The following is a 24,144-nucleotide window of genomic DNA, read 5'->3' on the forward strand; positions in this document are numbered from 1 at the left end:
ATAACAAGTCGTGCTTAAAATTCTTTTGATAATAAAGTAAGTCACAAGATTTCTATAATTTTTTTAATAAGACGAATGATCAAACATTGCAATAAAAAAATCAAATATCTTATATTATAAAACGGAGGGAGTAGCTAGTATTCCCGCCATCCCTAAATATTTGATGCCGTTGATTTTTTTATACATGTTTAACTACTCATCTTATTAAAAAATTACATAATTTTTAATTATTTTTATATTATTTTATTTATTGTTAAATATACTTTTATGTATATATATAATTTTACATATTTTAAAAAAATTAAATAATACGAATAGTCAAATACATATAAAAAATTAATAGCGTGACATATTTAGGAACGAAGACAGTAGCGTGAAATATTTAGGAACGGACAAATAGTAACTTAGGCTGCGATGCATTCTAGCTACGAAACGTTGGGTAGTTTAGTTAGTAGTTACGTCCCACATTTGCCATATCGGCAAAGCTAGCCAGCTGCGTCGTAGAGCGCATCGATCCCCATCCCCGCGATGACGCCAAGATCTTCGGCCGAATCCGCGCACCGCGACGCCGGCGCGCGTGGTGTCGGCCGTTGGGGCGCACCGGTGACCGCCGCGATGATCGACGATCGAGCAGCAGCCCACTCATCCCCACCACCACCGCGTCCGTAGGGACAGGGAGAACCACCTGCGACGACCGACGACGGCGACCACACCCCCCCCCCCCCCCCCCCCCCCCCGCCGTCACATCGACCGGGTGATCCATGAATCCATGATCCATCAGTCTGCCTATCCTGGTATAACACCTCCATCTCCACCGACCTTTCCATCCTCTTCCTCCTTAATTTCAACCCTTTCAGATACTAGCTATCATGCACAATCTCTGGTCGTGGCTTGACTCTTGAGGAGCTAGCTAGATAGGAGAAATGATGGAAACTTTGGTTCAAACCCAACTTTCAAATCACAGGTTAAGATCGCATCATCAGACCATAAAACAATTAATGGAATGTTTTAGTTAAGGGACATTTTCTGTCTCTGTGAAATGTATGCACTAAATTTATAGTTCTTTCTTTTCTCATATCGACAATGTTAATCTTGGACAGTAGAGGGAGAAGAGATGTATCTTGAACTGTTACATCCCAAGAGATATGCCAACACTGAAATGAAGGGAGTCTCATTCCACTACATCAGAATAATTTACACACAAAATCCACAGCTAAAGATTGATTCAGCACACTGACAGCAAAATCCAGCAAACAGAATCAAAATTATCCTTCTGTCGAAAACGCAAAGTCGAGACTGAATGCAAGTATACTAACGCCTTCATATTTTTTTTATGGTCATCAGTTCATCTCATCATTTCAAACCGAACGAATGGTACCGCACCGCATCGCACTGCTTTACTGTCATCTCAAAACATACACATCGTGTAATCCAATCCAACAAAGTTGCAATCACCGTCATCCAGGCCACATTCCAAGATCTACAGGCTTTATTTACATGATTACATGTAGTAGCTTCTGAAAGTCTTCAGACTTCAGAGTCCAGTAATCCAGTATAACCCAATCTAACAAAGTTCATTACATTGCATCATATGAACACATGACCATTCTAACTTCAGGACAAGTTGTTGCCCTTTATTTCATTTTCAACCATGAGAAAAATTTCAGTCTCATGGAAGCATAATGGAAGCTAAGATAGACTGATCTCTGAAATCTGAACTGACAGGCACAATATAACCCTATCTTGCAAGTGAGGAGTTAACAGGGAGAAAGAAAGTCAGGCAGAAGAGGGAAACGTTAGTGCTGACACACTCTCCAGCATGATGGAACCAGCTAGCTAATTTTGTTAACTCTGCAGTGCCTTGTGCGTAAGAACCCATTAACGATTTCAAAGATGATATTTTGTCACAATGCTAGCTGGAAAAAATGCATGTCAAATGTACTATGAATCATGTGGTCGAAGATTGTGTACCAGTTCATCGGTTTGCAGTATCTGTGGTACTCTCCTCTCTTCTTCAGACAAACCAAAGTTGAGTCTTTGATTAGTTAACATGATCAGATAGATAGATAGAAGCTTCTACTATCTCTACATGTTGTTCAGCAGACAGAGTATCTATGTACGTTTTACTGTGTCCACAAATCCAAAGTAGTAGAGATTATGATACTCAAGCAATGATAATAATCGTGATAATAAAAAGTTAGTGGCATTACATCAAATGTCTGCCTGAATCAACGGCTACCTGCAGGACATTCTGGATGAAGAAGAGAGGCTACTTGTTTTTGCCCCCACTGACTTAGTGCTCCCTCCGTCCCTAAATATTTGACGTCATTAATTTTTTTATACACGGTTGTCTATTCATATTATTCAATTTTTTTTAAATATGTAAAACTATATATATGCATGAAAGTATACTTAACAATAAATGAAATGATATAAAAATAATTAGTAATTATGTAAATTTTGAATAAGACGAATGATCAGACGTGTATTAAAAAATTAATGACATCAAATATTTAGGGATGGAGGCAGTAGCTAGTAAGTGGTCACTGAGCTCAATGAAAAGACCAAAAAGGCATAGGCAGTCAGGTAATAAAGTGGAAAAGATGAGAAAGAGAGATAGATAGCTACACCATATTAATGTTCACTTTAGGAATTAGGAAATGAAAGCCACACTCAAAGAATATATATAGCTGTAAGTCAGCTGACGCGGGACAATGGCTACAGCTAGAACAAATTGACAACATGGCACGATGCCTACATTTTCAATATATATATAAGCAAAACAAATGGAGATGAGTTTCATTTGAATAAATACACACTTCATCCCTTCTATATTATACAAGTTATTTTGATTTGTTAAAAGTATATTTTTTCTAAGTTTAATCAAGTTTATAGAAAAATATAACAATATTTACAATACAAATTAGTTTCATTAAATTCATAATTGAATGAATTGTTGCTGTATATCCATTTTGCTTTGAAGATATTGCTATTTTTTCTATAAACTTAGTTGAAGATATTGCTATTTTGCGTTGAAGATGTGATTTGAAACAACCCAAAATGACTACTATAATATGGAACAGAGGCTGAATGAACCAAAAAAAAAACGGTGTTTTAAATCGTTGGTCAAGACATTTAGGGATCAACCTCCTCAAATGGCTAATAGCGAGCAAAATGGGTTTATAGCGACTAAATTTTACATGTGTGCAAATATTTAGACCGTCCTCACAAAGAACCACATCCGAATAGCGAGCCAAAGATTTAAACCTTTGACGAGAAAAATGTGTCATTTATTTTGGATAAGGCATTGAAAAATCATTTTGGATAAGGCATTATATTGAAGATTTAAAACCTTTGACGAAAAAAATGTTGTATTGGACCTATTTATTTGCACAGTATCCAAAATAACTAACACATTTAGGGGGTGTTTGGGAGTCTCGTCAAATGTTTGGACATTTATTATAAATAATAAACGTAGATTACTAATAAAACTCATTCATAATCTTGGACTAATTCGTTAGACGAATCTATTGAGTCTAATTAATTCATGATTAGCCTATATGATGCTACAATAAATATGCTCTAATTATGGATTAATTAGACTTCAAAAACTTGTCACGCAAATTAGCTCTCATATCTGTAATTAGTTTTATAAATAGTATATATTTAATATTTATAAGTATCCAAACATCCGATATAACATAGAGCTAAAAAATTTAGCAACATCTAAACACCCCTTTTCCCCCTGTATCTCCCCATCTGTCGACATCACTCGCAGCATGTGTATCAACCATGCAAAATCACATCACTATACAATGCCGACGAAGAAAAAAAAAAGGCCACTCCTAGAGCTAAATTTACAACCACGCAAGTACCCAGTAAATTAGAATGTATGTGTGCCGTAAATTAAACAAATCCAATACAAATTACAATCAAACAAACTTTTGGTCGGACACCGACACATGCATGGTTGCATCACCAGATCTCGACGTCGCACGGCACGCTCTCGAAGGACCGCGCCGCCGACGGCGACAGGCCGATGTTCACCGGCGAGCAGGTCCCGCGGACGCGGTAGTACCTGGAGATGACGCCGCTGACGATGAACCGGACGTCCGCGACCACGCGGACCTCCACGCTGACAAGCTCGCCGGCGGCGAGGTCGTGCTCCAGCTCCCGCGCGGCCTGGTCCGGGACCGGCGTCGACCGCGCCACGGCGCGCGCCTGCAGCAGCGTCTCGTTGCGGCGGGGCTGGTGGAACGCCGGCAGCTCCGCGGTCGCCAGCTGCGTGCCGTTCTCGCCGTAGAGCACGCGGAGCTCCACGCGGTCGTAGCGCATGGACACGCGGCGGTTCGGGTTGTCGACGGCGAGGATGAGGTAGAAGGTGGCGTTGACGGTGCCACCGCCGCCGCCGCCGGCGGAGCCGGCGCCAGGCGGCGTGACGTTGAAGTGGCGCACGACGGCGCGGGTGATGATGTACTCGATGGGCTTGGGGCGGACGACGAGCCAGAAGACGAGCGCGACGAGGCCGGCGAGGACGATGGTGGCGATTATCGCGACGACGATGCACCGAACCACGGCCACCCGGGTGGCGTGGCCGGTGTCCCCGATCCCCCTGCTCCTCCCCGCCATTGTAGAGAGATCGATGCTACCACCACGGCTATGGTAGCTGATGCTTTGTAGAGAGAGGCCTTCTTTTTTTTTTTGGCGGGAAAAAGTAGCTTCTTTTACTTTGGGTTTGTGCTTTGATTCTGGCGGGAGGGATTCGAGTTCGCTCTGCGCACTGAAGGAATTTTGAGCGAGTTCACATGACAGCATGGCACTTACCTTTCGTGTGCTACAGTGCTTCTGTGCATTGTACACTGTTTGATGGCTTTATGCCAACCTTATAAAATCACCAAGACCCCTTGTAAAATTTTTGTTTGTCGTACACATGCAGCACTGGAGTTGATTAAGGGCTCATTTGAAAAACAAACATTTTACATGACTTTTACCTGAACTACGGGAAACTCCGTTGAACTCGCAATGTCTACTCATGGTTTGCATATTACCAAAATATTAAAATAATATTAATTCTCAAATAAATTCGATAGTTTAAGCCATTTTTACACGGATTAGCCAGGTGAAACGAACAAAATTTACCTGTACTACCACTGGGTGAAGCCGAGCGCCGTGGCAGGGTGAATGCTTGTCCCCTGTGCTCCCTATGTCGGTACGTTGTTCTGGTTCCAATTTATACTGTTAGACCTAAGCGATCATTTGATGATTTTAGTCCTTTCACATAGAATTTATACATGTTTAGGTCATATATATATCCTATTTACTTCAATTATAATATTTTTGAGTCAATTCTTTTGCATGAAGCACGCAGAAGAATGTAAGTAGAGTGTTATATTAACATGAGCGTACGCAAAGTGGATTACACAAATTTGGAGATAGGGAGGCTCATCTTTTTGTTTTTTCGTGAAAAAGACCGAACGATGTATTTACAAATGAAAATAATTTTAAAATAAAGTTTTTATATACGTGTTCTTAGCATCTAAACACAAAGTCTAAAAAGTATACCACGATAAAAAAACTCTAAAATCAACTCAAAATTTAAGATTAAATATTCAAACTTTAAATTATAAACATCAACAGAACCCTCCCCCTCCTCTGTATCCCCTTCCTCGAGCTGGTGAGCTTCCTTCTTTCCATCCCCTCCCATGAAGTACGCAGAAGAGAAGGAGAAGGGCGGCCATGGCTACGCCGGCACTACCACTAACTACCAACATCTCCTTCCGCCATCGCTTGCTATGGCTGCGGCATGCGCTGAACCTAGGGCTCATCCATGGACAATCAGTGCAAAAATTATTCAAATCCTTCAGAAGACAATGAAATACATGGCATTTTATCAATGGCAATATAAAGGGTGGGAATTTATCAAAGCGCACCTAATCGAGTTGCAAATTATCCTCTCTTTTTCTCAAAATTCTAATATTATACAGTTCTTGTAAAGATCATATAGACAGAAATTAAAGCAAGAACTTGGAAATGACACATGCACACTAGCTAGCTTAAACAAGATAATGTTTCTGCCACTTAAAAATCAACTTCAATTCTAGCTAGCAATAGACCACACTGGATTATATATATATATTGGTGTGCACAAAGTGGAGGCTAGCTAATTAGTAGCTACTTTACTCAAGTGGGGCAGAACAGAATCGCCCAAAAGATAGGATACATGCATGGTGAAACAGTTGGACACGCACATACTAATACCGTACACAGGCTACCTGTCTGTCCAAATGTAAAGCTAATTGCAGCAATGGGAAAGCTATTAAGCCCATATCATTTGCTTGTTTTCACATCACTATACTACTCTCCTTGTCATCTAGTAGTATCTACATCATATCACTGCATTATGCAGTCCTACTTGTAATTGGTTGCTGAGGTTTTTCACCTAATTTTTGCACTACACGTTTGACGAGTGCTTATCTTTTTCTGCATATATTGAATCTTGTTTTATCTGACCTTTTGGAGCCAGGGGGGTATCCCTCCTTTGTATATCTACAAAACCCTTTTTGTCTTGAAAGTACTAAGGATAATACCGATTTTCATGCACTACTCACTTCGTTTCCTAATGTAAGATGTTTGATTTTTTTAGCTGCAATGTTTGATCATTTGTCTTATTCAAAAAATTGTGGAAATATTTTGCTTGTGACTTAATTTATTATCAAAAGAACTTTAAACACAACTTGTTATTTTTATATTTATATTAAATTTTTGAATAAGACGAATGATCAAACGTTGCAACCAAAAAGTTGAACATCTTATATTATGAAACAGAGGTAGTAGCTTTTAGTTTGGAAATCGGAAAACGAGTTATTGCACCTTTCGTCGCATTTTTAACCATTTTTTGCAGTTTCACACGTGTCATATTTCAGCAAGAATTGGCATAAATAATTCGTATCCAGAGAAGCCATCTAAAATTGTAAATTGTAATTGTAATTGTTTCATTGTAGTTCATACCAATTGAGATCATCTACAATACCGAGGATCTGATCTAATTCATACATGATGAAATTCATGTGTTCCAAACGCAATATTTCTGTTCATTCTGAAATGGCTCGATGTGTGTGCAGACTTGTATAAAATATCTCCAACCTTAGGAACGATGACCAAGCATGCATTATATCTCTTACCGGAGATATGATTGGAGTACGATCAGCTCAAGCAAAAGATCTGATCGACACTAGCAATTAATCTAGATTTTTAAGAGTAAATTGACATCCATTAGCGATGCCTACCTCAAAGTAACTATACGAAATCGCTACGATCAGTCTATATCTATCACCAACGAGTTTTTTTTACCATTTTTTAAAAAAATAACTCAAGATACCATATTTTTTATGTAAAAAGTGTGGTACATTGAGGTACCAAAAATTTGTACTAAAATTCTTGGTATCTTAAGTTACTTTTTTAAGAATGATAAAAAAACCCATCAACAATAACAGTCCATATGTCGGTTGTGGTCACGTACAGGAGAAGTAATGGGTCAAGTTTCTTGGGTTCTTTTATAATCTTATTTATTTTTTTAAAATTTTTAGCTCAAAATTTTATTTTATTTTCAATCGTTTTGAATCCGGCCCTTAAATTTTGTAGGCAAATGGTTAGGTCCATTACCACCTCTAGTCACGTACGGTAACTATCTACGAAAAACATCGCACAAAAACAATAGGAAAAGCATCTAGAGCTTTTTACCATCCTTGAAAAAGTACCTCAAGTGTATTATTTTGAGATACATTGTATCTTGAGGTACCTAAAAATTTGTACTAAATTCTTGGTACCTTGAGATACTTTTCAATGATAATAAAAAAGTTCATCGCTCTATGCCATTATTAAATTTGTTCCGGTTCAACCATATAACATCAGATCTTACATTCCAACACAACGCTAAGTATATAATCTCTATGTTATTTTTATTTAATAAAGTTAACTTTTTAAGTATATGTTTGACCATTTATTTCATTAAAAGTTGATATAATTATAGTTATTGTTATGATTTGATTTATTTCTAAAGGCAAACTTTAAAAATAACTTATAATTTTATATATTTGTACAAATATTTTAAATAAAATAAATGATTAAATATAGATATAAAAGCCAATGATATCAAATACAAAACGAAGAGAATACATATAAAAACATTAAAAATGTTAACCTGAATTAAGCGGCTCATGTAGGTAGCGCGAAGAGCCAATGCATGCTACTGTCAAAGCAGCCTATCAACAGTAGCTGGTTGGAATTTTGATACTTAATTTAGCCCTTATACAAAACTTATTGCATGAACAATGAAACAAGTGTAGTGTATATTGTGGTAATTAATAGTCTATATATATATTTTCCATGCTAATAACCCCTGGCACTGAGACATTAGAGTTACGTGAGGATTTGAATACAACTCGTTAGAGAAAGATAAGAAGTACCAAATTGAGGTCAGCTAGCGCCATGAGCTTGTCGCCAATCCCTTTTCGATGGGCAATGCCAAGAGCCTTAGCGTCTTTGAGGCTTGGCGCAGAGGTTGAGATATCTATTTTTTGAAGTTTTTTTAAGGTTTATTTATAAAATAAGTTTTATAAAAGGGATCAAAGTGTCAAATATATATATTTTCAGTACATTTCAATCTATCTAGCCAGTGGATAGGAAAATTTTAAAGTTTTAAGTCCATTCATTTCCATCAAGACTTTATTTGAGCCATCACACTTACATGGCCTTCAAGTAGTGCAAATTAACAATGACAATGCAAGTTGACATCAACAAATAATTAACAGCTGTAAAATAGAGGTGGAAATTTTTGTTAAGCTAGCACATATATATGAATGGACGTTTGATCGAACACAAATTCTTAGAAATTTCATATGTCAAAAGGTCGAGAAAGGAACGTGTAACCACAATATCTCTTAGACAGCTTAATTTTTTATATAATAATATACTTATCACAAAGCAAAGCACCATGCAAAATGATCCGATCGATTAAATATAATTTGTAGCGTCGTGACCTAATTTATCCTCCCCTTATACGTGAATTGATCATGGACGCCACTGCGTTAATCTCTTAGCATGCATGGTTAATTTGAAGATTATGTCCCAGTAGCACAAGTGTGTATATATGTCCTCTCATGTTTAATTGATCAACTAGCTAGAAAATTAAAGCTAGAAATCTAGCTAATAATTAAACATCATTACAACAAAAACCTTACATAATGATATTTTTTAGAGACAAATTAGAAAACGCCTCTAAAATTAAGACTCCTAGAGCATATAGACATTGTTTAGAGGCATTTTGCAAATTGCCTATAATGTTTTTACTCTAGAGACACTTTAGAGGCAGTTTTCTAACCTAATTTTCTAAATTAATCTTATAGAGACATCTTTAAGGCACTTTATAATTTGCCTCATATGTATCGGCATTTTGTTGAGGCATTTTAACCTTCTTAAAGACACTTTATTCGAGGTTAATACATACTAAATAACTAAATATATTTAAGACATGATATTAATTAACAACTAATTACTTGAGGTCAAGATGGTTAGGTGAATGATATATAAATAACTCTATCTTAATGGATCCTGAGTTCAAGGATTGCTAGGTGCAAAAGATATGTTTTTTCTATTTTTCTACAATGGTTTGCTATGGTGATCATATAATTTAACGTCTATATAAAAATGCCACAAGGCATAGAGACACTTTATAAATTGTCTCTTTGTTTATAAAAACAAATCACCACAAGGCATTTATAAGATATTTTTGAAAGTGCCTCTATCTTGATGTTTACAGTATCTGGAAAGTGTCTCTACGGCTCATTTTGTTGCAGTGCATATTCTACATGACCATCCACACTAGTAATTAAAATGTGATAAGTGTCGCCACCTTTTGATCATCACATGATCACCTGTTGATCCTTAGATTCCGATGGCCTCCTGGCCAGTCGACCAGTGCACACCAAAGCAGCGGTTTTCTGTGCATACATTATATATCTCCCCTGGTCTGAATATATATATGCGTAACATAAATCAGACAAGCCTGTGCATATATTTTTGATCAAGTGATTATATCTTAAACTTGTCTGACGTTTTGATAAAGGGCAATATGCTCATCAAGTTGATTATATCTTTTCAAGTCATAATGTTTCTTACATTTTCTTGGCAAACACACCGGACAAAATTAACATTTCTCGAGACACACGTAACCATAAGGCCAGTCTCGGTGGGAGTTTCATGGGTAATAAATAGGGTTTCATGTAAACATTTTTGATAATATGACAACGTATTAATGAAGAGATAGATAAAATTAGTTTCATGGTGATGAAACCATATATGCATAGTTATCTAGACAGCTTGTGTCTTGCATGCAAGATAAGAAACAACAATAGATAAAACTATACATTAAAAGAGATGTGTTTTATCCTAGTTTCTAACATTTTCAGATGACATGTCACTCTAGATAATCGTGTCCATGAAACTTAAATTGAAATGGCCTTTCCAGTCATGCCCAAGAATGAATCCTGCACGTACACGTGGCACTCCTACGTAGATGATGTGTTGTACATGCATGCATGTAGTACCACACTAGAGTATCTACCAGTCTACCAGCATACTGTTGTAGTACTTATTAATTAATGTGTTGATAAGTAAGTACTTCCCCGCCCTTTAATTTGGGCAACTAGGATATTCTATTAAAATAAATACAATAAATAAATAATTATTTATTTTTATTAAAATATTTTGTAGTACTATTGTTTATACACGTTGGTTTGGTGTTTCTAAACTAAATATTTTAACTTATTAACAAATTAAAGTTTTAAAGGTTTAATCGGAGTCTTCTCTGGAACTATTAGAATAGCGGAACTGAACACGCTAGTAGATGCTTTCATATATATCCACGCAGATATTTTTGGCCTCATCTCATCTCATGTATGGCCTATTGTAATCGTGTACGGTCGAGTAGGTAGCTAGCTGGACGCTGACATCATCAGCTGCAAACTGCCAACGCGGCTGTGGAGTGTACTTAAGGCCACGGGGAGTGGCCTCTCATCGGCACCACCACCACCTGGATCGAACGATCCATTGAAGCGAGAGACACGAGAGGTGGAGAGGAGCAGCCATGGCGTTGGCATCGCTGTCGAAGGTGGTGATGGGGTCGGTGGCGTTCGGGGTTTTCTGGATGCTGGCGGTGTTCCCGTCGGTGCCGTTCCTGCCGATCGGGCGGACGGCGGGGGCGCTGCTGGGGGCGGTGCTGATGATCGTGTTCCACGTGATCAGCGCCGACGACGCGTACGCCTCCATCGACCTCCCCATCCTGGGCCTCCTCTTCGCCACCATGGTCGTCGGCGGCTACCTCAAGAACGCCGGCATGTTCAAGCACCTGGGCCGGCTGCTGGCGTGGCGGAGCCAGGGCGGACGGGACCTCATGTGCCGCGTCTGCGTCGTCACCGCGCTCGCCAGCGCGCTCTTCACCAACGACACCTGCTGCGTCGTGCTCACCGAGTTCGTGCTGGAGCTCGCCGCCGAGAGGAACCTCCCGGCGAAGCCGTTCCTGCTCGCGCTCGCCACCAGCGCCAACATCGGCTCCAGCGCCACGCCCATCGGCAACCCGCAGAACCTGGTCATCGCCTTCAACAGCAAGATCTCCTTCATCTCCTTCCTCCTCGGCATCCTCCCGGCCATGCTCGCCGGCATGGGGGTCAACATGCTCATGCTGCTCTGCATGTACTGGAAGGAGCTCGAGGGCGCCAGCCCCGACGAGGTGGCCGCCGCCAAGGAGATGGAGGCCGTCGAGGAGGGCCGGCGCCACGCCCCCGCGCTCACCCTCCACAAGAAAGACGACGGCGACGCCGCGGTGGCCGCGGCGGCGGAGGAGGAAGACGACGGCGACGCCCAGTCGATGATGTCGGAGAACATCTCGACCAAGCACCGGTGGTTCATGCAGTGCTCGGAGCACCGCCGCAAGCTGTTCCTCAAGAGCTTCGCGTACGTGGTCACCGTCGGCATGCTCGTCGCCTACATGCTCGGCCTCAACATGTCGTGGACGGCCATCACCACCGCCATCGCCCTCGTCGTCGTCGACTTCCGCGACGCCGAGCCATGCCTCGACAAGGTACGTAAAGCAAATTAAAATGCTTAGGCCACACGAGCAGGTACACGTGGCGGCCATGCAGACACGCATGTATATGAAAGGGGTGCCACGTGGACACGCGTGCAGGTGTCGTACTCGCTGCTGGTGTTCTTCTCGGGGATGTTCGTGACGGTGAGCGGGTTCAACAAGACGGGGCTCCCTGGGGCCATCTGGAACGTCATGGCGCCCTACTCCAAGATCAACCACGTCAGCGGCGTCACCGTCCTCTCCGTCATCATCCTCCTCCTCTCCAACCTCGCCTCTAACGTCCCCACCGGTACGAGGCTGCTCCCTCCAAAATACTCCCTTCCATTTTTCGGTTTTTCTTAACCCGGTTAACTTTTTATTTACGTTTAACTTTTCATTTTATTTAAAATTTTGATCTAAATATATAAAATATAAATCATATTTAAAAGTTATTTTTTAATAAATCAAATTATAATAAAATAGTCAATAATTATATAAATTTTTTAAATAAGACGAAGGTCGATAAAAAATCAACGGCGTTAAAAAAATTAGAGAGTATATTGTAAACTCTTAATTTATCTATTAATCAATATATATTCTTTGTATATATAATTTATTAGCATTTATATATATATATATAAGTATATAAATGCTAAAACAGCATTCTCGATCCTTTCATATTTTTATTTAACGAGTCTACGCTTTATTTAAAAATTATATGATTATTAATTATTTTATTATGATTAAATTTGTTACTAACAAATCTCTAAAATAATTTATAATCTTGTATATTTGTATAAATTTTAAATAAGATGAATAGTTAAACGTAAATAAAAAAATCAGCAGCCTAAAAAAAGTACTACTGAAATGGAGGTACGTAGTAACATTCTTCTTTTTTAAGTCCTTCACGAGTTCACGTATGGGATCGACCTCGTTTGTTATAAGACTATAATAATTATAACTGTGACTGTAACAGACCAGCTGTTAATTCAGTTAAAACTCGTCTAACCTTACGCGTACGCGGCAAATTAAGCGTGAGTACGTGTGTGTGGTGACTCACCGAGCACTAATATGCATGGATGGCAATTAATGTATGCAGTGTTGTTGATGGGGGACGAGGTGGCGGCAGCGGCGGCGACGATATCGGCGGCGGCGGTGACGCGGTCGTGGCTGCTGCTGGCGTGGGTGAGCACGGTGGCCGGGAACCTGTCGCTGCTGGGGTCGGCGGCGAACCTGATCGTGTGCGAGCAGGCGAGGAGGGCGACGCGCAACGCCTACGACCTCACCTTCTGGAGCCACGTCATCTTCGGCCTCCCCTCCACCCTCGTCGTCACCGCCGTTGGCATCCCTCTCATCGGCAAGATCAACATCTAATTAATTAGCAGCTATATGCATCTACTAGCTAGCTAATTAATCGATCTTGTCATCGATCATAATCGATCTGCCGGCGGCAAAGCATGCAAGTTGGCAATCAGCAAGATGATCATCATGCATGCATGTTAGTCAATCTAAGTATAATTAAGTTTGTGATCAAGCCTGCATGCGAATGCAATGCATGCTTGATCTCAAAGTCGATTAACTAAATATATTGGTGCCAATGCATGCTCTGGGATGCATGAATGATTAATTAATTAATTAATTTTGCTAGTATGTATCACAGAGCTAGAAAATGGTGTACAATATGATGAGAGAGGAGGATATAATGCATGTATGTGTGTATCCTCTGATGGCCTGCTGGCTGTTTGAATGAATGAAGTAGATAGCTAGTAGACAGGTAGCACTACAAAGCTAGTGACTTAAGTACGGATGGATTAATCTGTCCCATTGCTCCAACTTGCAATCTAGTTTTCAATAAAGTTGGTTTTGTGCACTTGTCAATTTGCTCTCTTTGTTTAACTGATCTTGCGTGTAGTGCGTAAGTAGCAGCAAGATTGCATTGCACACATGAGTTAGCTAGCCATTTTGCTCATAACTAACATTTTTTTTCGAAAGATCATGATCAAAATGGTTTATATCTCCGGCCTCTGCCGTACTTATTGACTGACGCACATATCATGTTCTTTTAAGGGTGAAAAAAAAAACAATCCAAACATCGTATTTGCAAAAAAAAAATAATCCATGAATAGAACTTTCATATAAGTGTTCGTAACGATCTAAAAACTAAGGCTGAAAAATAAACTATGATAAAAAATCTCAAAATCTACTCGAATTTAAGCTCAAAAATTTAAATTTAAATTCATAAGCATAAGCATAATTAAGTGAAAAATGAGGTTGCAAAGCATAATGAGATTTAAGATGCATGCATGCGTGCACTCAGTGGGGATTGATCGGATTAAATCAGGGTCACACCAACGTAACAACTCTATCTCCTGCTGGCCACTTGTTGTGCGCATATAAGAAAGATCAAATTAAGATTGCCGATCGAGTTATATAATTAGCTAGATCACGAGTGTTTCATTGGTCCCCTATTCATTCCACTCCCAATGTATTTCTACATGTAGCTAGCTAGTCGCTAGCATATGAAATTGAAAAGCAAATGTTATGGAATTCAAAAGCAAAATGTTCTTTCTGTTCTTTATAGTACAAAAGTATTCACTGTATATTGAAACCAAAACGAAAAGGTAAGGAAAGAAAGCAAAGAGAGCACTCGTACTCTCAGCAAAATGCATATGCAGTGAAGAAGAATATTGAAGAGAATATTTATGTTAGGTTCTTGGCGCAGCTGTCCGTGACTGTGCGGCCCAGCTTAATCACTGTATACCCTATCCGTTTTATATCACAAGCTAGTTTGACTAAATTTGTAAAAGAATATAGAAATATCTTAAACATAAACATATATACTACAAAATGTATCTAATAATAGATTTAATAAAACTACTTTGCGGATGTCACCATATTTTTTTATGAACTTGATCAAACATAAAGACCCAAAGTGGCCTAAAATACAAAATAAAGTGAGTATTTACTCTTAGGTTAAGTGAAAGCAGAAGTGAAATAAAAAAAATAACATTACAAAAAAGTGTCGAAGTCGCTTGGCCACTCGATCAGTTCAGAAAAACTTATCCTTTTTGTGCAGCCATGGCTGGTGGTGTCCTAGTCGGATAGATAGATCATCAGATGGTGGAATTTGACAGCCGTACATACTACTAACAACATGACAAATTGACAATACTTGTCTGCTAGCCAGCTTGATCAATGTAACACTCTTGAAACGATCAAAAAGTTGTCATTTTTCTTGTAATTGAGAAAATATTTTAATTTACGGAAAAAAAACTGTCAAGATCATCTAGTATTGATCCAACATTAATCTTCATGCTAGTCAAACCATAGTATACATATCGCTGTTAACGTATATGGGGATCTTCTTGTGGTCAGGTAGTGATGATATATAGCCTAGATATTTTGACCTTGTACGGTTGTAGTTTTGCTTATGTGTGGAATGACATGCAGAAAGTGATAGATTGATCAGTCTCTTGCTGAACTTGAAATGGAGGATTTAGGTAGGAATTTTTAATTAGTTAGAGGATTAATTGGAATTGCACCGGTTGGTCCAGCTCGTAAGATCGGCCTGACCTAACCTGAAATTCAGGTTAATTATAAGTGTAACAAATTACAACAGGGTGCAGAGCCAATTAAATCATGCAACTAATTTAAGACCATATCCGGCCTCTGTATAATTAATTAAGATGCACACGGTCTATAATTATTCCAAAAAGAGAACGACAAAATTAATATACAGAGGATGCACAGAAGCAACTTACTATTATAGAATGTGCAACGAGGACAAGCATATATACCGCTGAGACTACCTGGTTGCTTTAGTCCATTTGTCCTTTTTTTTAGCCAAGTAGTGTGCAACTTTTACTTAAATTTGTCAACCTTTTCAAAATAAAGATACATCTGAACTTGTGTAGCAACTCGGTCACAAAACAATTGCTCAATTCTCCTTTCAGAAAAGCTCAAAAATAAGTACATGGAACTAACTTACCAATGATCTCAACAAAGTAAATGTGTCTTCCTTTAGAACAAAAGCAAGGAAAGGAAATTAATATATCTGATCGCATGTCATATTCCATACTCTACCTGAAGGAAAAAGTGTTGAAAGAAAACAAATATTTATATCATATTCTGAATAAAATTAATGTGTACTCCCTTCATTTTCAATTCACTCTCCTGCGCTATGTGCTGACGATGATATAGTGTTGCCCAGTCCAATGGCCATCCATCAATCCATTTTTCAATTGCATGACAAGACATTTTCTGATTGGTTGCACAATGGCATTTTGACAACAAATTCTCCATCTAGGCAGTACTTTTAGGCTTTGGCAGTTGATGCTCACTTTTTATCACCAGACATGCATGCTAATTAATTAGGCCACATATTGATGTTATCTAGCTAGCTAGCTTTACATGGCACTGCTTGCATATTGGAACAACCAGCCTCCAGAAGTTAGTTCATGTCAGGTCTACATTATCTTTCCTGTAATAAAATAAAAATTTACTTCTACTAGTGGAAAGTTCTCATGTAAAGTGCTAGTCCCAAGATTGGTAAAATAATAATTATCTCAGTGAGTGCAGTGACATGAGCAAACTAATTTGACGTGAAAGAATGATGATGCAGACAAGTGGGTCAGGTTGGTCCAACCTGAGTTTCACAAACCCTGAAGCAAGTGAACATGTAAGCAAAACACCATGGACCCGTTCTTTTTAATTAATTATGGAATGTATTTATTCCAAACATGGCATAAGGCACTTACTCAACTGTGTAAATTTAGGAACGAACCACTTCCAGGTTCAGTGTGCAAAGTCAACTGGTGTAGAAAATATTTTGTGACCTTTAAAGTCGTGTATAGACATGGTTCGACATCATTTCTTGCTGACAAAGTGGAATTACTCCCAATCCAAAAAGATTCCAAATCGAAAAGCGAAATATGATATAAGAGATTACTGGTGACAAAGCGGAATTACCCGCAACTCTGAATAAAATGTTCGTACTCAGAATTCAGAAGTACTAATACTTCTAAGTGGTTTGACCCTTTCAAACATGATCATAATTCAAAATGGTGCAACAAGAAGTAGCAAAATAAGCCGTGAGAAACACATAAGAGTAAGGTTGCAACTTCTTTTATTATCAGAAGGTTGTAACATTCTGCAAAACGCACTGGGCATTGTATCGAGCACCTGGCGAGCACGGACAACAGATTGGGACAACTCACCCTGAATCCGGCGGGCGGCCTCCTCCTCCGTCAGCCAATCACCTCGCCTCGCCGGTGCCGCCGTGCCGAGGCCTTCCATTGTGACGCCCTTCGTCGCCCACTCGCCCGTCACGTCCGTCGCCGGGAAGGAGAAATGGTCCTGCTTGCGCCGCCGTGAGGAAGGAAAACGCCCAGCCGTGCGCCTCACCTTCTCCAAAGCCATTTCACCGGAAAAGTCTAATTGGGCCGGTTAACCACAAACACAATTTATATATTTTTCATATATATACATTATATATATATATATATATATATGAAAATTAGATCCTACCAGTTGTAGCTACTCCCTTCACGTCTAAGGTGCATAAACACATTTATACATATTTCTGCTCTCTTCCAACAGAAAATACAAACTCTATACATGTAGCTGTATCATTCATATGAGATTCATATGAGATTTAATAGTGTCTATATTTTGGTGGGAGCAGAAACAGTTATCAAAATGTTTCTCATCGTGTACGTGAAGGGAGTAGCTACACCTGGTAATAGGATCTTGGGAGTAACTACACCTGGTAGTAGGATAGAGGCTAACACCTAGTAGTAGGATAGATGCTAAATTAGATCCTACTACCAGGTGTAACTACTCCCTTCCCTTCACGTCTAAGGTATAGAAACACCTATATATATTTCTTCTCTTTCCAACAGAAAATACAAACTCTATAGATGTAGTTGTATTATTCACTGTTGGGTGGGAGCAGAAATAATTATGAAAATATTTTTCATCATGGACGTGCAGGGAGTAGACAGTTATGAAAGTGTTTCTCATCATGAATGTGAAGGGAGTAGCTACGCTTGGTAGTAGGATCTAATTTTCATATATATATATATATATAATCATTATAGATATATTTTTTAATATGATAATTTTATATACATATTTTTACTCCATACTTTATATGCTATAAATTAGTTTAAAACTTCTAATATAAAGATGAGACTTTATACGTATAAAAAAATATAAAAACACATATGTAAATTTATATATGTATTATATACTGTTCGTGCAGGTTAACAGACGTCCACTGTTAGATATGTCCGAATTCACCCCGCTCAGTTGGGCCGAAATCCCGGCCCATCTACTTGTTTGATCTAAGGCCCATTAAGCGAGGTGAGCCTCCAAATTCAGTTCTAAACTAAACTGAGGCAGATATTACGATATGGTACTGTATTACATTACAGTTGAAATTGTCTTGTTTTGGAGGATCAGTCCTTTATTTGGAGTATTTGTGTGAAAAGCTCTATGTCTAGTTTACACGAGAAAAAAACAGATGTAGCACACGATACATACATAACTCGAACCACAGTTTGATAGACATATCAAGAGGACACAACCTTCGAGCTAAATTCCCATAGTTTCTTGGCCAACTCTGCATTTGAAGCCTTTGAACTTGGTGTCATTACATTGCAGTTGGCAAAGTACTTCCCACTTATCCCCTAGACCTGAGGATGTAATGCCACATAACATGTCGTTGCAGCACCCTACACAATAGCACTATGTAGTTGCGAAAGGGCCTATAGCCTAGTGGTTACAAGAGTCTTAGTAGCACCTAAGGTCCTAGATTCGACTTCTAGTTAGAGCGAATTTTCTAGGATTTTCTAACGACTTTATGCTTTCAGGGGTAGGCGCCGTCCAGGCTTCGGAGATGCTCTAGGGGAAAGTGTGCGTGCATTGTGAGCGTCTGAGTTGTACTGTGTTCTCTAAAAAAAATAGCACTATGAAGTTAGAAATGCATATGTTCCACACACTTGCAATTGAAGCTGTTCAACTTGGGCCCAGCCCTGTTTCGCCTGGCCTGACCATACACTGGGCTAGGGCTGGGCTAGATATTGAAGCTCAAAAATTATTAAAAAAACGAAGAAGCGCAGGCCGAGAAAGCCTAGGCTCGGGACAACCGATCAGGCCCAGGCTTTGATTTCTCGTAATCGGGCTCGGGCCTGGCCGGGCTTTTTTCAGGCTAGCCTAAGGTTTAAACAGGCCTACTTACATGCAATAACATAACTAGATAACTAAGATGACTTTGGGGGTGGGTGGGGGTAATGTTTCCTGTTCTACATTTTTTGATGTGATTCTTCCAATGGAGCTCATTAGAGCTGCAAGAGAACCAATGCGCAAGAACAGTTAAAAATTACATAGTTATAAGCAGATATGTGTTTAAATAACATCAGGACAAGCATGATTTCCACTCTAGGAACAATCAAAAATCCTGAGTTGTTACCAAAACCTAGTTTCACTGCATAATTTTCTTCTGCAAGGTCTAGGAGTTACCATTGATAATAGTATTGTGCCTGAACAGGTTGGTTACAATAACACCTGGATGGATTGCATTTGCTGAAATGTTCACACCATCTCCCTTTTGTCCATTGATTTGACAATTGACATATAATAGAAATGAGCAGAGATTATATATGAAATTTAGGCAGAAGCATACCAAGCAAAGAACAACACTACCTTCAGAACGCGTGCCAGCTCATAAGAGTGCAAAATGTTGGCAAGCTTGGACTGGCCGTAAGCAATAAGACGGTTTAATCTGGTAACATGGATGAAGTGCATAATATTATCTAAAAAATTAAGCGCATAATTTATGCTAAATAGTTGAAGTCCCAACTGCTAGAAATTTTAACATTAATCAGTGATAGAAAAAAAATTGGTTATCTAGTTCTCTCATTGACAGAAGGATATCATCTCCTTGCGTCACTACTCACTGATGTAAAACTGGGTTATTTTTGTTAGAATCCACGTGATATCATGCATCATACCATTAACAAGAAATAAAGAATGGCATAGACGAAAATTGGGTGTCTAGTCCTAAAATTTTTATGATCTCAGAATTTATTATTTACCTTGAAGGATCCTTCAGTTTTTCAAAACATATCTCTTCAGGATATGTCATAATATGCCCCGAAGACGACACATTTATGATTCTTCCTTCAACGCCACTTTCCCTACTTGCACTCTTCATGTTCTCCAGTAAGAGGTTTGTTAGAAGAAAATGGCCTATCATTAAAGTCAATAGCTACTGAACTCAAGAACTAACCAAATCACACAAACAATTAATCCGTAATTAACAAATATCGAGATACATGAAGAATGCGGTATGCAATTTCACATACCAATGTGATTTGTGGCAAAATGCAATTCTAGACCGTCGATGGAGAGTGTGCAGTTATCTCCCAGGATTCCAGCATTATTACTGTTGTAACATGAAGTTTGGATCAGTACTGTATATAGCCAGAGTTAAAATTAATCTGCTGTTTGAGTTGGCTCATATTTCTGTTCTTAATCTTACATGAGTATGTTGAGCGGTAGGTTTAGAGAGTCAAACTCGGATGCAAATCTCCTCACCGAATCCATAGAGCTGAGGTCCAGCTCCAGCACATGGACTCTGGCGCTGGGGATCTCGGCGCAGCTCCCCTCGCTGGCCCTGTGACCAGCAGCGACATTGCGCACGGCCATGACAACATGCGCGCCGCGCAGCGCCAAGACGCGCGCCGTCTCCAGCCCGATGCCACTCGATGCACCTGCACGTCATTAGCTCACTCTGAATCTCAACGTTGCCGGCCACTATCTTTCCCAGAAGAATAAGCTTAATGGCACAGCATCATCGATCCTACTACCTGTGATGACGGCGACCAAACCCCGGGCGTCGATGCCGGCGGTGACCTCCTCGGCGGTGGAGGCGCCGGAGAAGCCGGAGGGGCCTTTGCGGTTGAAGCTGAAAACCCACATAGCTGTGTTTGCAACCTGAGTTCGGCATAGATGCGTTCATGAGTATAGGCTAAATGCTGATGGTAATGTATCGCTCTGATAGTGATAGCATGTGATCTGACCAAACAAGATTTAGTTTTCCCAAGAAAAAATGTGCATGAAGACGCTGATATAAATGTGCATGAACAAAGCACTTCCAAATTAATTCCAGGCGTGCCAATGTCAACCGGCGATTTAACTGGTTTGATCCTTTCTAACAGCACTAGTAAGAGTGATTTCTATGACTCTATCAAAAGGTTGGACTAACATTCAGAAGAAACAGAGTAGAGAAGCAAAGAAAGCACTGGGGGGCATTGTACCGAGCACCTGGCGAGCACGGACGACGACACCAGAGCCCGGCGCCCTCCTCCGTCAGTCAGCCCGGCCGCCTCGTCGGCGCAGCCACTCCCCCTCCTCCCAACGTTCTCCTGCAAAAGATCCACGCTAATCCTTCCAGTTCCATCGCTGTCATGGCCTCATGGCGTCCTGCCCGTCCGTGCCGTCATGTCGGACACTCCGGGGAAGGAGAAAACGTTTCTGCTTGTATGGGCCGCCTCTCGAAGCGAACAAAGTAGGCCTCGTTTTGATGGGCCTATGCATGTCCATGGGCCCGAATTAAGGCCCAAGATATTTGATGCACTGTTTAGCTCGTGAAAGTGGGTGATAATAGATTTATCACTCTAGGATGCTCGTATTTTTATTTCATGTACAGTGATAAATCTCATGTACAGTGATAAATCTATCACCGTGACTCGTATGAGTGACGATGTAAATGTGGTGTTTCTGCCCGTCCATCCGATCCGAGGCACGTGAGCAGTATATAAGGCCATCACAAATAGTTTGGCTAAGTTTGATTCCTGAAATAAAATTTAACGTGTGAAAAAGTTTATATCTCTAGTAGGTTGGCTAAATTAACTCCGTAAATATAAAAAATAGGCCTATATGAATCTATACGAAAATCAGTTTATTATTATTGAGGTGGAAACATTTTCTGCATGTGAAGAGTAGAGTAGTAGCGACATGAAATTGGGAGTGAGTGTCGCTCCCAACGTGGAGATACCGGCTTTACGGTAAGGAACGTCTAAATTTTGGATTTGGAAGTGTGGTTAGAAGATCAGTTAAAAATATAGTTTTACCAAAAACCTTCAGAGAAATTTAGGGAAAGTGTTGGGCATACTCTATAAGAAAAAAAAAAGTCGATACCCTCATACCCGTACTATCTGAGTTATGGGTTAGTTATAGAAAGATTATAACGTAGCATATCCATATTATTAAATATATTATAAATATATTATAAGTCGATATATAAACATGATAAAAGATGGTAATATTGTATATTTTTCGCTAAGCATTAATTTTAAAATCTATTTAACTTACCAGCAGATATACATATATACATATGAACTAAAGATATATAAGTATAAGTAAATACATATTTCTAAATCTGAGAATCCGATTCCGAGGGAAAAAAATACGAGATGAATACATGACAAGTGATATATTATATAAAACTATCCTTATCCGTAGAAAATATGGGTTAGAAATATAGATTAAGATATGAAAATATCGACCGATTTCACCCGCACAAATATCTCGTATATGAATTCCTTCATTTCAAACTTGAAAGTTTGTCTTCCCCAAGAGAAACGCAAGTTCGAGCTAAAAAAAAAAAGAGCAATACATGCGTGAATTTTCAACAAAAATAAAAGAGCTAATACATAAGTGATTTTTCCAAAAAAAAAAAGGAAAAAAGCTAATACACCAAGATGCACAAGCACAAAAGCTAGTGAGTAGTGAGAAAGCATCAAGAGATTAATAAACACTCTAGGAATCCTTCTTCTTGTTGGCGTCGTCGTCGACGTCAATGGCGGCGGAGTCGTCTTCCTGGCTGTCGCTGCCGCAGTAGTATCTGTTGAGCGCCTTGGGCAGGTAGAACGGCAGCAGGAAGGCGAACAGGTTGACCCCCCAGAAGGCGAGGTTCGCCACGGCCAGCACCCTGCCGGCGACCACCCTGCGGCGCGCCACGGCCGGCGCGCCACCGACGCCGCCGAACTGGTCCCGCTTCTCCATCTCCTGGTTGAGCCACTCCGACGCCGCGAACATCCGCCGCGCGCTGTACATCACCACCACGGCGGCGCGCACGGGGAGGGAGAACCGCGCGGGCCACGCGGCGGCGAGGCCCTCGGTGAAGATCTGAGCGGCGAGGAGGAACGCGTGCGGGGAGGCCGCGGCGACACCGGCCGTGTCACCCGTGCGGAGGCCGTCGAGGATGTAGAGCGCTGGCAGCGCGGCGCCAACGAGGAAGCCGAGCGCGTCGTGGGCCCTGAGGAGGATGCGGCGGCGGCCGAGGTAGACCGGCGCGGCCGGGTTGGGCTTGCCGGGTCTCTGCGGGAAGGCGAGGACGGAGAGGAGGACGATGTAAGGGATGACGAGGACGGCGAAGGTGATGTCGGAGAGCGGCACGGTGGTGGAGAAGGCGAGCACGGCCGCGGCGCCGAACGAGTTGAGCTGCTTGATGGAGAAGAGGTAGTAGTGGTGGTGCGGCCGCGCCGTCGGCGACGTCGGCGTCGGGTGCAGCGGGGGCAGCGGCGCGCCCGTCGACGGCAGCGTGATGCCGCCCCCGCACGTCGGCCCTACGCCGCCTGACATGACGGAGCTGGAACGAATCGAGCTCTAGCAGCGCGCGTGGGTTGGTCGTCGGAGCTGGAACGCGAGCGTCGACGGCGGCGAGCGAGCGAGAGCAAAGGTGACCGAGTGAGCCGCAGGGACAAGACAAGTGCAAGGTTTAAGGCGACAGGTGCAGCGCGGCGTGTCGCGCTCTGAGCGCGTTCGCGCGGCGCGGGGCGCCGCGTGTCGCGCGTTGGGTTATTTTACGGCTCAGGGGCGCGAGGCGCGCCGTGACGTGGTGGCGTCTTCGGCTGCGTTTGTTCGTCAGCTGCGACCAGAAAGGGGCACAAGAACAATGGAAAATCACACGGGAAAGAACGGGTGGACAAACGCGACGTGTTCACGACGTGTAGGCG

At 40.8% G+C, this 24,144-nt stretch overlaps 4 protein-coding genes across 5 annotated transcripts; 1 reads left to right on the top strand and 3 right to left on the bottom strand.

Moving 5' to 3' along the window:
- Positions 1–3,730: 3,730 nt before the first annotated feature.
- LOC107305083 (NDR1/HIN1-like protein 10) lies at positions 3,731–4,691 on the bottom strand. The gene has a single exon (XM_040528472.1). The coding sequence runs from the start codon at positions 4,627–4,629 to the stop codon at positions 3,976–3,978; it is 654 nt and encodes a 217-aa protein (XP_040384406.1). The 5' UTR covers positions 4,630–4,691; the 3' UTR covers positions 3,731–3,975.
- Positions 4,692–11,067: 6,376 nt separating this feature from the next.
- LOC102700373 (silicon efflux transporter LSI3) lies at positions 11,068–14,059 on the top strand. The gene is made up of 3 exons (XM_040528159.1): positions 11,068–12,136; positions 12,242–12,431; positions 13,221–14,059. The coding sequence occupies exons 1-3, from the start codon at positions 11,144–11,146 to the stop codon at positions 13,493–13,495; spliced, it is 1,458 nt and encodes a 485-aa protein (XP_040384093.1). The 5' UTR covers positions 11,068–11,143; the 3' UTR covers positions 13,496–14,059.
- Positions 14,060–19,327: 5,268 nt separating this feature from the next.
- On the bottom strand, positions 19,328–21,599 carry LOC102710819 (short-chain dehydrogenase TIC 32, chloroplastic-like). 2 transcript variants are annotated; one of them, XM_015841903.2, is made up of 7 exons: positions 21,449–21,599; positions 20,992–21,118; positions 20,664–20,895; positions 20,488–20,567; positions 20,218–20,371; positions 19,826–19,904; positions 19,328–19,727 (listed from the first exon to the last, which is right to left on the bottom strand). In XM_015841903.2, exons 2-7 carry the CDS (start codon positions 21,101–21,103, stop codon positions 19,632–19,634), a joined length of 753 nt encoding a protein of 250 aa, XP_015697389.1. In that variant the 5' UTR covers positions 21,104–21,118; positions 21,449–21,599; the 3' UTR covers positions 19,328–19,631. The 2 variants fall into 2 exon arrangements, with proteins under 2 accessions (XP_015697389.1, XP_015697390.1); XM_015841904.2 differs by having other exon boundaries at positions 21,442–21,599.
- Positions 21,600–22,757: 1,158 nt separating this feature from the next.
- LOC102711101 lies at positions 22,758–23,773 on the bottom strand. Its single transcript, XM_040528081.1, has one exon. It carries the CDS (start codon positions 23,768–23,770, stop codon positions 22,946–22,948), a length of 825 nt encoding a protein of 274 aa, XP_040384015.1. The 5' UTR covers positions 23,771–23,773; the 3' UTR covers positions 22,758–22,945.
- Positions 23,774–24,144: the final 371 nt, after the last annotated feature.

The sequence above is a fragment of the Oryza brachyantha genome, chromosome 10 (assembly GCF_000231095.2).
Source record: "Oryza brachyantha chromosome 10, ObraRS2, whole genome shotgun sequence".
Lineage (NCBI taxonomy): Eukaryota > Viridiplantae > Streptophyta > Magnoliopsida > Poales > Poaceae > Oryza > Oryza brachyantha.

Coding starts and splice junctions, on each gene's coding strand:
- LOC107305083 (XM_040528472.1), bottom strand. CDS start 4,629: ATGGCGGGGAGGAGCAGGGGGATCGGGGACACCGGCCACGCCACCCGG.
- LOC102700373 (XM_040528159.1), top strand. CDS start 11,144: ATGGCGTTGGCATCGCTGTCGAAGGTGGTGATGGGGTCGGTGGCGTTC. Junction 12,137..12,241: donor CCGAGCCATGCCTCGACAAG/GTACGTAAAGCA, acceptor ACACGCGTGCAG/GTGTCGTACTCGCTGCTGGT. Junction 12,432..13,220: donor CGCCTCTAACGTCCCCACCG/GTACGAGGCTGC, acceptor TAATGTATGCAG/TGTTGTTGATGGGGGACGAG.
- LOC102710819 (XM_015841903.2), bottom strand. CDS start 21,103: ATGTGGGTTTTCAGCTTCAACCGCAAAGGCCCCTCCGGCTTCTCCGGC. Junction 20,568..20,663: donor CTACCGCTCAACATACTCAT/GTAAGATTAAGA, acceptor ATGTTACAACAG/TAATAATGCTGGAATCCTGG. Junction 19,728..19,825: donor AGCTGGCACGCGTTCTGAAG/GTAGTGTTGTTC, acceptor AATGGACAAAAG/GGAGATGGTGTGAACATTTC.
- LOC102711101 (XM_040528081.1), bottom strand. CDS start 23,770: ATGTCAGGCGGCGTAGGGCCGACGTGCGGGGGCGGCATCACGCTGCCG.